Source organism: Apteryx rowi, unplaced genomic scaffold (genome assembly GCF_003343035.1).
Source record: "Apteryx rowi isolate R43461 unplaced genomic scaffold, aptRow1 scaffold_1768, whole genome shotgun sequence".
In the NCBI taxonomy this organism is placed as follows: Eukaryota; Metazoa; Chordata; class Aves; order Apterygiformes; family Apterygidae; genus Apteryx; species Apteryx rowi.
In genome coordinates this window covers 3,153-16,173 of record NW_020448050.1, presented here as the reverse complement: position 1 = coordinate 16,173, position 13,021 = coordinate 3,153, and the positions used below count along the sequence as shown (strand labels likewise).

Sequence of the window (13,021 nt, the reverse complement as noted above, 5' to 3'; positions counted from 1 at the left end):
ACAGGATCATTGGTACCCATGTGGAAGAGCAGCGTGAGGGAATAGTGCAAGGGTCCCACGAGCCTTGGCAGTCCCTCTGCAACAGCCGAGCTCCTAGCCCTTGGCAAGCAACTGGCCACCCAAGACAACAGGTTCCTTCCCTCTCAGGGCAGCTGCTAGGCACTCAGACTCAGATTTCAGTGAGGGCCGGGAAGGGCCTGGTGGCTGAACAACAAAGGCATCATAAGCTGTTTGTGCGTCCCTGTGCGTCACAGGGGGTCTGTCCTTCCTTTCACAGCACAGTGCCACGAGGACTCATGTCCCTCTGCTTCAATACCTGTTCAGCCCCAGGTCTGCCTGACTCAGCGCCACGTCGATGAGCCGCAGGGGTGCCCTTGGCATTGGCCGGACACGAGGAGCCTGCGTCCCATCCCACACACCACTGACACTGCATTGGCAGCAGAGCCACTCAGGGATGGCGAGCATGAGGTGGGCAGGATTCCTCAGCCTTTCTCCCTGCACATAAAGCTAAGCTTATCCTTCTGAAGTCTCTAGCCCTGGGCAGAGGAGATATGTCGTGGCCTGGAGAAGCAGGGGATGGTGCCTGCCAGCCTTGCCAAGGCACTCTGAGTATTGTTACCTGCAGGGAAATTAAGGTTCCCAGGTGGTGTAAAACTGYCCTTGCTGGGGCCTSAAASAGGCAGCAGCAGAGTGTGATCTTTGGAGGGAGAAGGAAAGGAGGGCTCAGGAGACAGGGSCTGCATTCCTGTGCCTGTGCCCTGGGCAGCTCTCTGACGGGACTGTGCCATAACCATCCAGCTGCAGTCGCGCTCCTTCTGGCCCAGGGAACCTGCTGCTCTGTGCTGTTTGTGGGTAGAGCAGTGGAGAGTGCCCCTGCCAGGAGCAGCACATTCCCTCCTAGGGAAGGAGCAAGTACACACAAGTACAGACAGACATGCACCTGCTCATGCACTCCTGCGTGGAATCGTGCACAAATTTGTGCACCCAGCTGCACTCACACAAAGCCAGCGTGCACACAAGTGCACGCAAGAAAAGAACAGGTGCATAAGCACGAGCTGCTGTGGACTCAGCTGAGGAAATGCTGGCAACCACCCTGGATGGGCAGGGCTCGAGCAGCCCGGGSAAGRACTKGGYCCYAAAYATGCTAATGGTGYTSTTKGGGGACCCWCAGAGACTCCCCCGAGAGGTTCYGTGACARAAGAGGCCAACAGAATTTTCTGGAGAAKRGTGTTATGCCGCACAGGGTCAAAACCTAGCAGCACAGCCCACCTGCSTGGGGAGGTGACAAGAAGTGAGCAGTGGAGTGAGCTGGGAGGGAGGGAGAGAGAAGGACRTGGCACATCCTCCTGTATGGCAGCCCTTAGGCATCCAGCCAAGGATTGCAGGAGCTGGACGCCTTCCGGCAAACGAGGCCACAAGCAACCCCACAGGAGTGACCCAGGCCTACATCACCTGCCTGTGCTGGACCCCTCTGGCACTTGAGCTGAGTCTTCCAACCACACTGACGTGTTCCTGCCCTGGAAGTCCTTGGSCCTTTCATCCGAGCACTCAGAAGAAGCYTTCWTGGGGGAATGGTCACGGCATAAACCGAGAAATGAAAAGACAGCAATGCAGGAAACAAAAGCAGAGCCCGTATCATTAGCTGGGAGGTTTTGCATTGGAGAGGAGCTTGCCAGAAAATTGTCACCTCTGCAAAGCGTGCCTCTGGGCCTGGGGCAGTGCAGGAGCAGTATAAAAGCCAGCCCAAGTCCTCACTCTCTCACCCACTTCTTCCCCATCCTCCTCCTTGGGAACCAGGTGAGTCTGAAGCCCTTACCTCTCCTCCTCCTCCTCCTCCTCTAAAACAAGGTCTCAGCTCAGTGGACATTTCAGCTGATATCAGCTCTGTCCCCTGCTGGGGCTCGGATCTCCTTGTCATGGGAGAGGGAAGGGAAGTGAAGGTCTTGCGCAGAGAGAAGCAGGGGCTTGACTGAAGAGGCTCCTGGGTTATGGGTTAGGCAGGAGCCTTCCTGGGCCTGGCAGCTCTTTGCAGGACCCTGGCAAGTTGAGGCAAAGACGCCTGTGTGCCTCCCTGCACAGCCTACAAATCCCAGCCCAGCAGGTGCCTTGGCTGCCTTGCGGCAGGGTCACAGGCTGCTGCTCATGCACTCGGGTGCTCTGCTTGCTCCCTGCCCTCTCTCGCAGGTGCACCCCCAGCCCCCAGACATGTTCTGCTACAACCAGTGCCTGCCATGCCGGCCCTGAGGTCCCACCGTGCTGGCCAACAGCTGCAACGAGCCCTGTGTCAGGCAGTGCCAGGACTCCACCGTTGTCATCCAGCCCTCTCCTGTGGTGGTGACCCTGCCCGGCCCCATCCTCAGCTCCTTCCCTCAGAACACTCTTGTGGGATCCTCCACCTCTGCTGCTGTTGGCATCATCCTCAGCTGTGAGGGAGTCCCCATCACCTCTGGGTGCTGTGACTCCTCCAGCATTTCCAGCCACTGTTGTGGCAGAAGGTGCCTCCCCTGCTAAAGCCACTGACAACACACCCAGATAAGCACTCCCAGGAACTCAGGACATGGAACTGGACACACAATGCTGCTTCGGGCCATTCTTTTCAGAACACGTGACCATCCTTGCCTCTTCTTGCAATGGCTGGCCAGAAAGGGCCAGCCTTGTCTCCCTAAAAACATGGCCAATGCCTAACTTCCCCTTCTTCCACTCTCTTCTTTCTCTGCCTTCTCTTTTTTGCCTGCTGCTCCCTTGGTCCATGAGGCACCCCCAAAGCCAGGCTGGCAGGATCTTCTGGCCGCTATCGCACTGAGGGGCAGGCAATTGGCACCCTGCGGGAACTCTAGCGTGGTCACGGGCTGCAGACTCTCGGCTGCTCCTGGTGCTCCCTGCACAAGGGGTCTCCCCTCGAAACAGCTACCTTCCCCTCTTCTGACTCAGTAAAGCAATGCTGCATCACAGCCTGGGCCTCCGTGTGGTCTTTCCCTGGGTACACCCTCTCCCAAGCTGCCCTGGGAGAAAGGCACTGGTCAGGGCAGGGGATAAGGGGAGCGCACAAAGGGACCTTTCATCACTCCCAGAGGAATGGGAGGGAGGGACTCCAAGCAGTGGATGCTCTTTAGGACACTGTCCCTCGGAGCTGAGGGAGATGTTCCTGGCTACTCCAGAGCCAGTGGCCATCAGTCCTTGCCTTGCTGCATCTCTGCCGAAAAAATGCCCCCTTGGCCCTGTGATGTCAGCAGCTCCACGGGCTGTTGAGAAAGGGAGCTGTGCTGGGGGAGGAGGCTTGGACAGAAGATGTCCGTGAGGAATGACAGGAGTGGGGATGGCGGGAATAGCCCACAGGGCTCACCACCTGCTTGTGCCAGGGCAGCCCCAGGACAACAGCTGATTCCCAAACCGCCACAACTGCTCTGTGGTGCCTTGTCTCCTCCAAGCACAGAGCAGCTTGCCCACTGCCCAGATCCTCTGAGGCCCCACCAGTGCCAGAATCCAGCTCTGCTCCACAACAGCCCTGTGTGAAAACCGATCCCCCCAACTCCACTGGGAAGGGGCAGTGACAGTGGGACATGCCTCTGCCCTTAGCAGCATCTGTGAGCTGCCTCTGGTGAGTGCCTCTCAGGTCAGGAGGGCCACTCTTGCTTTGAGTGATGCTCTTGGGCATTGGCTAGACCAAAAGCCCTGGCAACCAGAGGCCTTCTCACCTGCTGATGATCTTCCCTGAGTTTGTTCTAGGGACACCTGGCTTCACTATTAATGCTATTTCACTATTCTTTTCTATATTATATTCTACTTGACAATTTCTTGTTGGTCCTCCACCCTTGGCTTAAGGCAGTGATTAAAATGCTGGCACCCCTCAAGTGTCCATGGTCCACTGGGTGCAGACGAGGAACTCTTGAATGCAATGGTGGGCTTGAATTAGGACTCAGGCATCCAGGGCCTAGGGGACCAGGCAAAGTTCCCTTCACGCTCCTCCTGCCCGTGGTTCAGCGACTAGCCCTCATCTCCAGTCACATTGTTCTGAGCATCATTGCTCCAGGCACCAGGCATCTTCTTGCTGTTCCCAGAGACCAAGGCCTCACCTCTTCCCCCACTGAGACCGGCAGCCTCAGCACTGGGGTGAGATGCCCATGCCCAGGCAGACGTGGCTCCTCACACTGCCCACGTCCCTCAGGATCTCCCTCTCTCTACCTGTCCCACAGGCAGTCCCCGGGCTAATCTAGGGCAAAGGATTAACCTCTTGTTTGCTTGTTCACTTCTGCTTCTTTTTTCTTCTCTTTAATGAGTTTGTAAAAATAAAGTTTGTTTCACATGGTACACTGCCTTGTTATTTGAGAGATCACAACAAACCGTGACACCTCTGTCCCCCGCAGCAGGGAGTCATCTATCACTCACCGCTTCCTCCTGGTGCTGCTGCGTAGCTCATGGTCCACTGGCCCACGTGCTTCCCTTGTCCCAACCTTGACCCTGGCCCTGGTCCTGTCGCCCACTCTGTCCTTGCTTGCTTAGGTTTGTGTTTCTATAGAAGGGCAAAACACTGTGTTGTTTGGAACAGCTTTGCCATGTCCAAAAAGAATCAAGGCCCGAGCAATAAAAGGCCCAAACAAGAATGAGGAATCCAGGGTGCGGTGGGCTACACTTTTTGTCTCTGTTGGTGTCAGTGGGACAAAATCAGCCCCTGTTGTCTGTCCCAGATGAAAGACTGGCCCTGCTTGGGCTGAGGAGCAGGTGGTAGGTCAGAGCAAAGACGACCAGGCAGAGCTTGGACAAGCACTTCTGTCTTGCTAGAACTGACCATTGCCATGTAATGGCTGACTCCCCTTGCAACTTTTTGCATGCCTGGCAATGCCTGGGTGCATTGGATTCTCAATTGCCCCATTCTTAATTGCCCAGTTCAAATGCCCAAGGTGCCTGCTAGCTGTGATGGAAGGCCCAGGGTGGAGAACTCTGCACGTGTGCTTGGCAAGAGGAGAGAATGCTGCGTGAGAGCTGCGCCAGGCTTTGCACGGGGGAGCTAAGCTGTGGTGAGACAACTGCTAAGCTGAGCGTCACTCTGGAACAGTTACGGTCAGTTCATTCATGACAACGTGAAATCCATCTGCCACGCCCTCGAGGGAGGGACCCAGAGAAGACAGTTTGCCTTCAGGAGAAACAGTCTGTCATGGGCTGGATGGGAATCTGTCCCCTCTGTTTCTGATGCATTTCTGAGACTGCGCGGGCAGGTCTATACAGGCAGGCCAGAGGGTGCCACGTTCTGCACAACACTCTGATCCATTTCTGGAGAAGCAAAAGAGGCTGTTGGGAAAGGCGCTACTTCCCCCCCTCACTTGCAGGGACCATCTCAGCCTCCACAGGTAATGCTGACCTAGGGGAGTGTGGGTGAGTGAGGCTGGTTGTCAGGGTGAGGCCATTCCCCAGCAAGATGAGCACAGAGATGAGAAGGGAGGGGAGGAAGATGAAGGAAAGAAGGTTGGCAGTGTGAGGGAGGGGACAAACAGAGCCTGCATCTGGCTGAAGTAAAGGGGATTAAAGGGCAGCTCGAGGCTTAGGATTCGGCAGAAGCTGAAAGGCTGACACGGCTTATGGGCTGAGGGCGGGTGTCCTAGTAAGAACCTGGTAGCAGCATGGCTGCAGGATTCACAAGTGCAGCTAGTACCAAGTGCTGCCAAGAAAGGAGGCAAGTTTAGGAGCATAGTTCCTGTTCTGGGAGCGTAGTTTTGAAAGAAGGTATCCTCCCCGCCTTAGGGAAAAGGAGCAGGCTGATTTTGGCAGAGTTCATGGGACGCCCCCTTGTAGGAAGGGTTGACTTGTCCCCTTTGGGCCCCCTGGCCTCTAAGCACTTGGCAAAGTGGTGCCCAGCACAGTAAAAGCCTTGCCTCAGGAGTCTCCATGCCAGCATCCTGCTGTGGTCGTTTCCTCCTTCCACTTCTCTCCTGGGAGCTGGACCTCGGCCACCCATAACTGCCACTTTCCCAGATGACACAGCTGAGTCTGCACCAACTTGCAAGCCTCCTGAGGACAACCCGTGGGATGGAGCTGTGTGGATGAGCGGTCAAACCGCATGCATATAGAGCAGAGCAGAGGAGAGACTGAGACAGACCTATCATGGCCAGAGCTCTGGGATCTGGATCTCAAGATGTCTCCAGAGGGTAAGGAGATGCTGGAGTCACGGGGGGCTGTGGCTCTGAGCCCAGGGGATGCCTTAAGACCCCAAGCAGCAAAGCCTCTTGCAGGGAAGGCTGGGTCCTGCAGGTTGGGGATAGGGGCACGGGGACATTGCGTGCAGCTGAGGCAGCAAATGAGACAGCCCCGCAAAGCCTACCTGACAGAAAGGTTGGTCTGCATGCACAAGCCGGTCAGGCTAGTCACTTCATCACACCATGCAACTGATGGGCCTCTGTCTCTTTTGGGGAGCCTCAAAAGTGAATCGAGGTGTTTGTGCACCCAGTCATACCACTGCCTGCTTTTTCCCCACCCCTGCCAATCATGTTCAGGCATGTGACACAAGGGAAGCAGAGCTGCATCCCCAGTCCTGCCGCATGCTGCTCCCCATCCACCTGTCCTAACTCCAACCCCAACCATGCTCCAGAGCCCCACCACCATTCTTCTGCTGGGACAGCACCAGGACCCAGGAGTCCTGAAACGGGTCCTGCGCAGGCAGGATGCTTTGCTGCCTGCTGAAGGAAAGTTGTCTGTGTACCCTGGCCCAACCCTTTAATTCTGCTGGACAGCCTGGTGAGGGCAGCTTTCATCTCTTTGCTCTTCAGCATGTGCTTCAAGGGGATTTAGCAGAGCTGTCGTCATGCAGTAGAAGCCAGCGAGCGTGCTGCCGAAGAGGTGCTGGCACCCTGGCCTCAGGTAGATGAAGACCAGGGGCACGTCACAGGTGGTCACCATGGTGAGGTGGGCAGAGCAGGTGCAGAAGGCACGGCATCTGCTTAGGGCAGAGCAGATCTTCAGCAGCGCTGTGATGATGCCCAGGTGGAAGGTGACGGTGAGGCTGAAGCAGGTCGTTGCCAAGAACACCCCCATCCAGGAAGGTCACCCTCTCATTAAGGGCAGTGTCCCCACAGGCCAGCCTCAGCATGGTGGAGATGTCGCAGAAGATGTAGCCCACCCAGTCCCTTTGGTCAGAGGAGAGGGGGAAAGTGAGTTTGGTTTGGAGGGTGGAGCGCAGGCAGCCACCAGCCAGGTCCCTGCTGCCAGGCACACACACAGGCCCTGCAGTCCAGGAGGGCTTCATACCACAGTTGCCGGCAGATGGCTAGGACACACTGAAAGGCCATCACTGTGTACAGAAAGCCCTCGGTGTGGCCCAGGAAATGGAAGATGACCTGAGACACACAGCCCCTGAAAGACATGAGACCCTGGTCCCCTGCTGTGAGGCTGGCAATGGCTTTAGGCACCACCATGGAGGAGAGGGCCGTGCAGCAAGGACAAGTGGCAGAGGAATCAGTACATGGGCTGGTGCAGTTTTGGTTCCCAGCACACAGCCAGCAGCATGAGGATATTCTCAGCCAGCGTCAGCAGGTAGATGAGGAGGAAGAAAAGGACCAAAGGCACTCACAGCTCTGGTGGCTGTGGGAGCCCACCCAAGGATGAAGTAGGTCACCCTGGAGCGCTTCCTACACTCCATTTCTCTGCTATTCCCAGCCATGGAGTTTGGAGCACGGTGCGGGCAGAAGGGTGTCACTGACTCTGCACATCAATGTCTCTCCTCAAGCTCTACTTGTGCTGGGGCAACACTCACCTTTGTGCAGGGCCAGAGGCAAGACCCCTGTGCTCTAACGTGAGAGCTTTCAGCTCTCACTGACAGCAGAAGGGAATCAGGGCATCCTCTTCTGGTCCTTACAAGGCTGACAGCAGGGCAATGATCTGAGGACTCTGGTCCGGGCCCCATCCAGCAGCTTCTCTGTTTCTGCAGATCATCTGCTCTGCTTCATGCCTCCTCACACACCTATGTGGTGCAGGCTATCTCTGCCCCTTCTTACAGCCTTGCTGCATTCCCTTTCCTTTCCTTTCCTTTCCTTTCCTTTCCTTCACCCACCCCCCTCTTCCCTCCTGGTTCTGTGTGCTTCTCCTCCAGCAGGTGTCTGAGGGCAGAGCTAAGTCAACCCTGCTGACAGTTGCTGTGTTTGGATGCTCACAGGGATACGTCCCTGCTGGCAAACTCTGGTGAGGCATATCCCAAATGCTTGCGGCCAAGGTAGGAAAGTGAGTATGACTTTTTGGAGCTGGCAGGTTGCAACCAGCACGTGTAAGGCACTCTGCACCACCAGTTCTGTTGTTTGCTCCATTGAATGAAACAGCTTTCCCAGGGCTGGCCAGAAAGGGCTGTTTGGACAATGCAGCCATCATTTCCTCTCCCCAGACAGACCCAGCATGGGCTAGTGTCTTCCCAAAGGCTGGGCAACATTGCAGAGGGAAAAGGGAGCATCTGCAAGGCTGCAGGCGCTCTCATGGGGTGAAGCACAGAACAGTTCTCTAAGGCAGTGCTGACAGCTGGGGCAAGGCGTGGCAGGAGAGCTGTGACTCCAAGGGACAAGAGGAGATGCTTTTCCCTTGAAGCCTCTGCTGACCTGTCCCCAGCCCTATCCCAGTGAGGCAGGGCACCAAATGTAGTCATGAGAGAGCCCAAAGCACCTGGTGAGGCAGAGGAGCTTTTAATTTCTGCTTTTTCTCATTTGCAGTCTGGAACTCTCAGTAACGCTGTATTTGCATAACCCCACGTCAGAGATCCCAGTCCCAGCTCCTAGGAACAAACAACGCACCCTTTAAATGAGTGTCTCTTGCTGAGCCCTCAGCGGCCAGGGAACTGCGGTGACACCAGGCCCGGCCCAGCTCGGCCCGGCTCTCTGCCCTGCACTGCCCGCATCCCGCTGGCCACGGCAAGAGGCAGCGAGCGGGAGCCCCAAGTCCGGCGCAGCCCTGCTGTGGCGCCAGGCGATGCTGCAGCCGGGGGTAGCCCGGGCTCCTGGAGCATTGCCCGGGTGCTGGAGGGGGATTTGCTGTGGTGCAGCACAGTGTGGGATGTCACTGCTGGCAACTGGGGCTGCCTGGGGGACCCCTCCTTTCAGACTCCACCAAATAGAGAACAGAAAAGTCAGCCTCTGTCAACAGTCCTTCGCACAGGCAGATGAAATAGACGTTGAACAGCAAAAGCTCTTTGCTGCCAAGAGGCAGACGCACTTGTTTCATCAAGACAATTCTGTTCACTCCACTAAAGGCAACCACCACTGGCATTTATGCTTGTGTCACCACCTGAGGGAGCATCAACAACTAAACCAGACATGCCACATACAAACTAGTCAGCATGGATAAACGGACACAGCAAATGGGAAATACCTTGCAGGGTGAGGTGATGGCTGTTAGGTGAGAAGGCCATTCTTGGAAAGCAAATGTTCCTGATCACTTAGTGGGGCCTGGGGCATACCCAGTGGCTGCTTTGGGCATGCAGAAACAGCTCTTGGCAGTGATGTTCTTCTGGCAGGGGATGCAGAGCTGATGCCTCTCCTAGGGCCTTTCTCCACAGCCTCCTGGTACCCCGATCTGGAGGCGTGTGAACAATGCCTTGGAAGCGGTGGACAGTACAGAAATGGCATGCTCCTTTGACTTAGAGGTGTGGCATCTCTTAAATGGACAAAAAGGCAACCCCCCCCCCCCACTAACCTCTATGTAGAATGTGCCTAGATGGTAGCTGTGCTTGGAAACCACATGCTCATTATGTTTGAGAGAAACAGTAGCCTGGTGGGAGGAAAGAAATTACCTCCCCAGATCAAATTGCCCCGAACTTAGTTATGGATGGACACAAGGACAATCTCTTCCCAGATGGTGTCTTTGTTCACATTCACAGGAAAGCTTTGCTTCAACAAAGGACCCCTCAGAATTACGGGGGGCTTTGTTTTCTTGTGCTTTGCTCTGAATACAGTTTCAATGCATAAAGTGCAGTCAATATTTTCAAGCTGGCAAACTGCCTGGACAGTTCACCAATTGCAGAGCTCTCCCCTTCCACTCCCAGCTCTGCCCCCAGCTCCTCTCCCCTCAGCTCTGCAGGGGCTGCAATCAAACTGCCTTCTGTGAAACTGCTCAGGCCCCCAGGGCTTGGAACATCCCTCATTCCTGGCTCTGGCCTCCGGAACTGTAAGGGTGAAAACACACTGTCTGCAGAGCTGTTGTCATCCAGAACAAGAATCCCCCTGCCCTGACACACACACCCTGTGGTCAACATGCAAGTTGATTGTCACTGGGGTTGGCAAATGCACCCAGCAAACCTTGGCCCTGTCCATCGCTCCTCCTCACCCCAAGAGATTCCCACTTCTCATGGGTCACGGCTCCAGTTCCTACTGAAGCAGTGTGCCTCCATCCTTTAGGTCCTTCAGAAACACCCAGTCCGGGAAAGTCCATCCTTTGGCAATTTGGGCAAATGTGCCGTGCAGAGAATGAACAAATGTTTTGGAATGGGACTGCAAGACTTGGATGAGACTTGGAGTGATTCCATCAGATCAGAAGAGCCCATGTGCTCTCTGTGCAGCCCATGGCAAGTGTGGTCCCATCCTGGGGTATAGAGGGAAAACCCTTGCACGGCAGAGGCTCCTTTGCCAACTTCTGCTTCCTGTGAGGCCATGGACACCAGCCCCTTTCAGAAAGAGGATCTTGGCCTGCAGATCCCTGGGTACACAGGGGAAATAATAGTGCTGCTAGGGGAGAGCTGAGGGCCCCTTCCCTGGAGCTCTGCCTTGGGTTTTTGCACAGCCAAGGCAGCTTCCTGCACCAGGGTGTCTTGCACAGCACAGAGGTACAAGGCAGTGTCAGAGACCTTGACTTCCTCCAGCCGCAGGAGACTGTATTTCCCTGTGGTGTTCAGCAATGTGGTGAATCGGCCTCTCTCCTTGGTACCATCTCCTGTGTGATACAATACCAGCTGCGGGGCTTGGCCTCTCCTCTGCTGGTACCAGGACAAGCCATAAAAGTTGGATGTCTGATAGGTGCAGGTGGTCTGGAAAGTGCCTCTCTCCTCCACTGTGACTAGACCATCTTTCTGAGTCACGATGGTCTGGCCCATGGCATCTGGAAGAAAGCAGGAGTCAGTGACTGTCTGGGGAAAGACTTTTCAGGATGCAACCCCCCCCCAGCGAAGAACGCTCCCTCTCCCTTGCTCTGCAACAGGAGCCCCAGGCTGGGGACAGCAAGGTGGTGAGTGGTTTGGGGCAGGAGCTTGGCCTTCGTGGCTCAGTGCGATCCCGCAGTGTGATAATCCCATCACCTTCTGCCAGCATGCTCCTGGAGGAGAGCTCTGTTGTGACCCTGCTCCCATCTCCCCACTCTTCTGCTGCCCAGGGGACAGGTTGTCTTGCCTGGTCCTCAGGTGCGGGGACCAGAACACCTGTGGCGGGGTGAGGGCTCTGGGGAGGTGCTGCCAAAAGTTTCATCCTGCTCTCCATTACCTGTCATCTCACATGCCTCCTCCATCGTGGGAAATGAGGAAAAAGGAAGCTCTGGCTGTGCTGATATGCAGGAAAAAATGGGTGGCCAGGGCATGCTGCATTACATGTGCCAGCCAGGAGGGAGACTGGGACACCCTAGTAAAACAGCAGTGGGATGAGAGCTTTCCAGTGCCTGCATCAACTTTGAAAAGTCCTGTATATCTGGGCTGCAAGGCAGTAATTTGGGACTGCAGAGAGCAGAGAGCTTCTGCAGTGACATGTCTGTGAAACACTGGGCCCGATGCATCAGAAGAGAGAGGCAGAGAGAGATGGAGGGCTGGGGAAAGAAAAGCTGGAGAAGGGGGTCTTAGGTGATCAGGGGACAAGGTGTTTCTTTGCTCTCTCACCTTTTCTTTTCCAGCAGGAACAGCATCTTCAGAACACAGGTGCAAAACACCCATGTGAGCTGGTATTTCCCAACACTTGTGCATTTTTCAAGAGCAGATCCCTTCAGAGACCTGGTGAGGGGGGAGGCTTTCCTGAGGAAAAAGAGGGACTATGCTGAGAGTCAAAGCCAGTGCTTACCCAGCGATTTCCCCAGGAGGGCAGCGAGGATGAGGTAGCTGAGGTACATGCTGAGACCGACCCTGCTGGTTGTGTGTGAGAGAGTCAGAACACCACCTCCCAGCCCCAAGAGAGCTGAGCTGCCGGAAATGACTCTGTGAGGGGAGCAAAGAAGGAAAGAGGGAAGAGAAAATGTTTGTTCTTATCACGGCTGAAACATGCCGCCTGCAGTTCTCCCTTTTCTGGCAGTGACACGTGTTGCTCCTCAGGCAACAGCCCACTGGATATCTTCATGATGAGGGGGTCTGGGGGCTCTGGGTTTCCCATGGTAGGAAGCAGCTGATCCTGGCCTCATGTCCCAGCAGAGTCCTCACCTCCCCAGCTAGAAATGCCTGCTCTTCTGCACACCACTGCTTGGTCCTGTGGGGATTTCAGGGGCTTTCCCCACTGGCCATTTCTCACCTTCCCCTGGGGTGCCCAGTTCTGTGGAGATGGTGCTATTTCTCCCGGGAACAGCTGTCACCATTATTTCTAGCACTCTACCCTTTCCTTCCTCTGCTGCCTGGGAACAACACCTCTGCCTGAAATCCCCGGAGGTACCTGGGACCCTGCACTTTTGGGAGGGGTGAGTTTGGGGAGGTGAGTGAGGGGAAGCGCAGAGCTGCAGTGGGAGTGCCAAGATGGACCTGGGAAGGCAAAGGCAGGTAAGCTAGAGAAGCTAGCAGTGTGGACTTGTGTTTGTATGGACAGTGACTGCATGTCCTTGCTTAGGATGCAGTAGAGAGGAGAGCTTAGTGGTAGGGCCGAGATTTCTGTGGCAAGGACATCTAGAGAGATGATGGCCTAGTGTCTCAAGCACGCCCACCATCCTTGGAGTGAGTGGACCAAAGGTGCAATCATTGCTCCTTCCCAGGCTAGCCGTGTCCCAAAGGCTACTGACTCTTCATCTCTTCCCATGAATGCCTCCAACAAGGGTCCTTCATGAGTTCTCATGTGGGGCCTTTTGCTATCACAGTCAGCAGGAGTTGCAGAAGGCAGGTTTT

The 13,021-nt window shown here is 55.6% G+C and overlaps 1 pseudogene and 1 gene segment (V, D, J or C); both read right to left on the bottom strand.

Annotated features, from left to right (window-relative positions):
• Positions 1-316: 316 nt before the first annotated feature.
• Positions 317-10,277, bottom strand: LOC112963779 (annotated as a pseudogene).
• A 353-nt stretch (positions 10,278-10,630) lies between these two features.
• On the bottom strand, positions 10,631-12,048 carry LOC112963777. The segment is given in 2 exon segments: positions 10,631-11,058; positions 12,000-12,048. Coding segments are annotated over 2 exon segments (477 nt in total).
• Between the last annotated feature and the right edge of the window lie 973 nt (positions 12,049-13,021).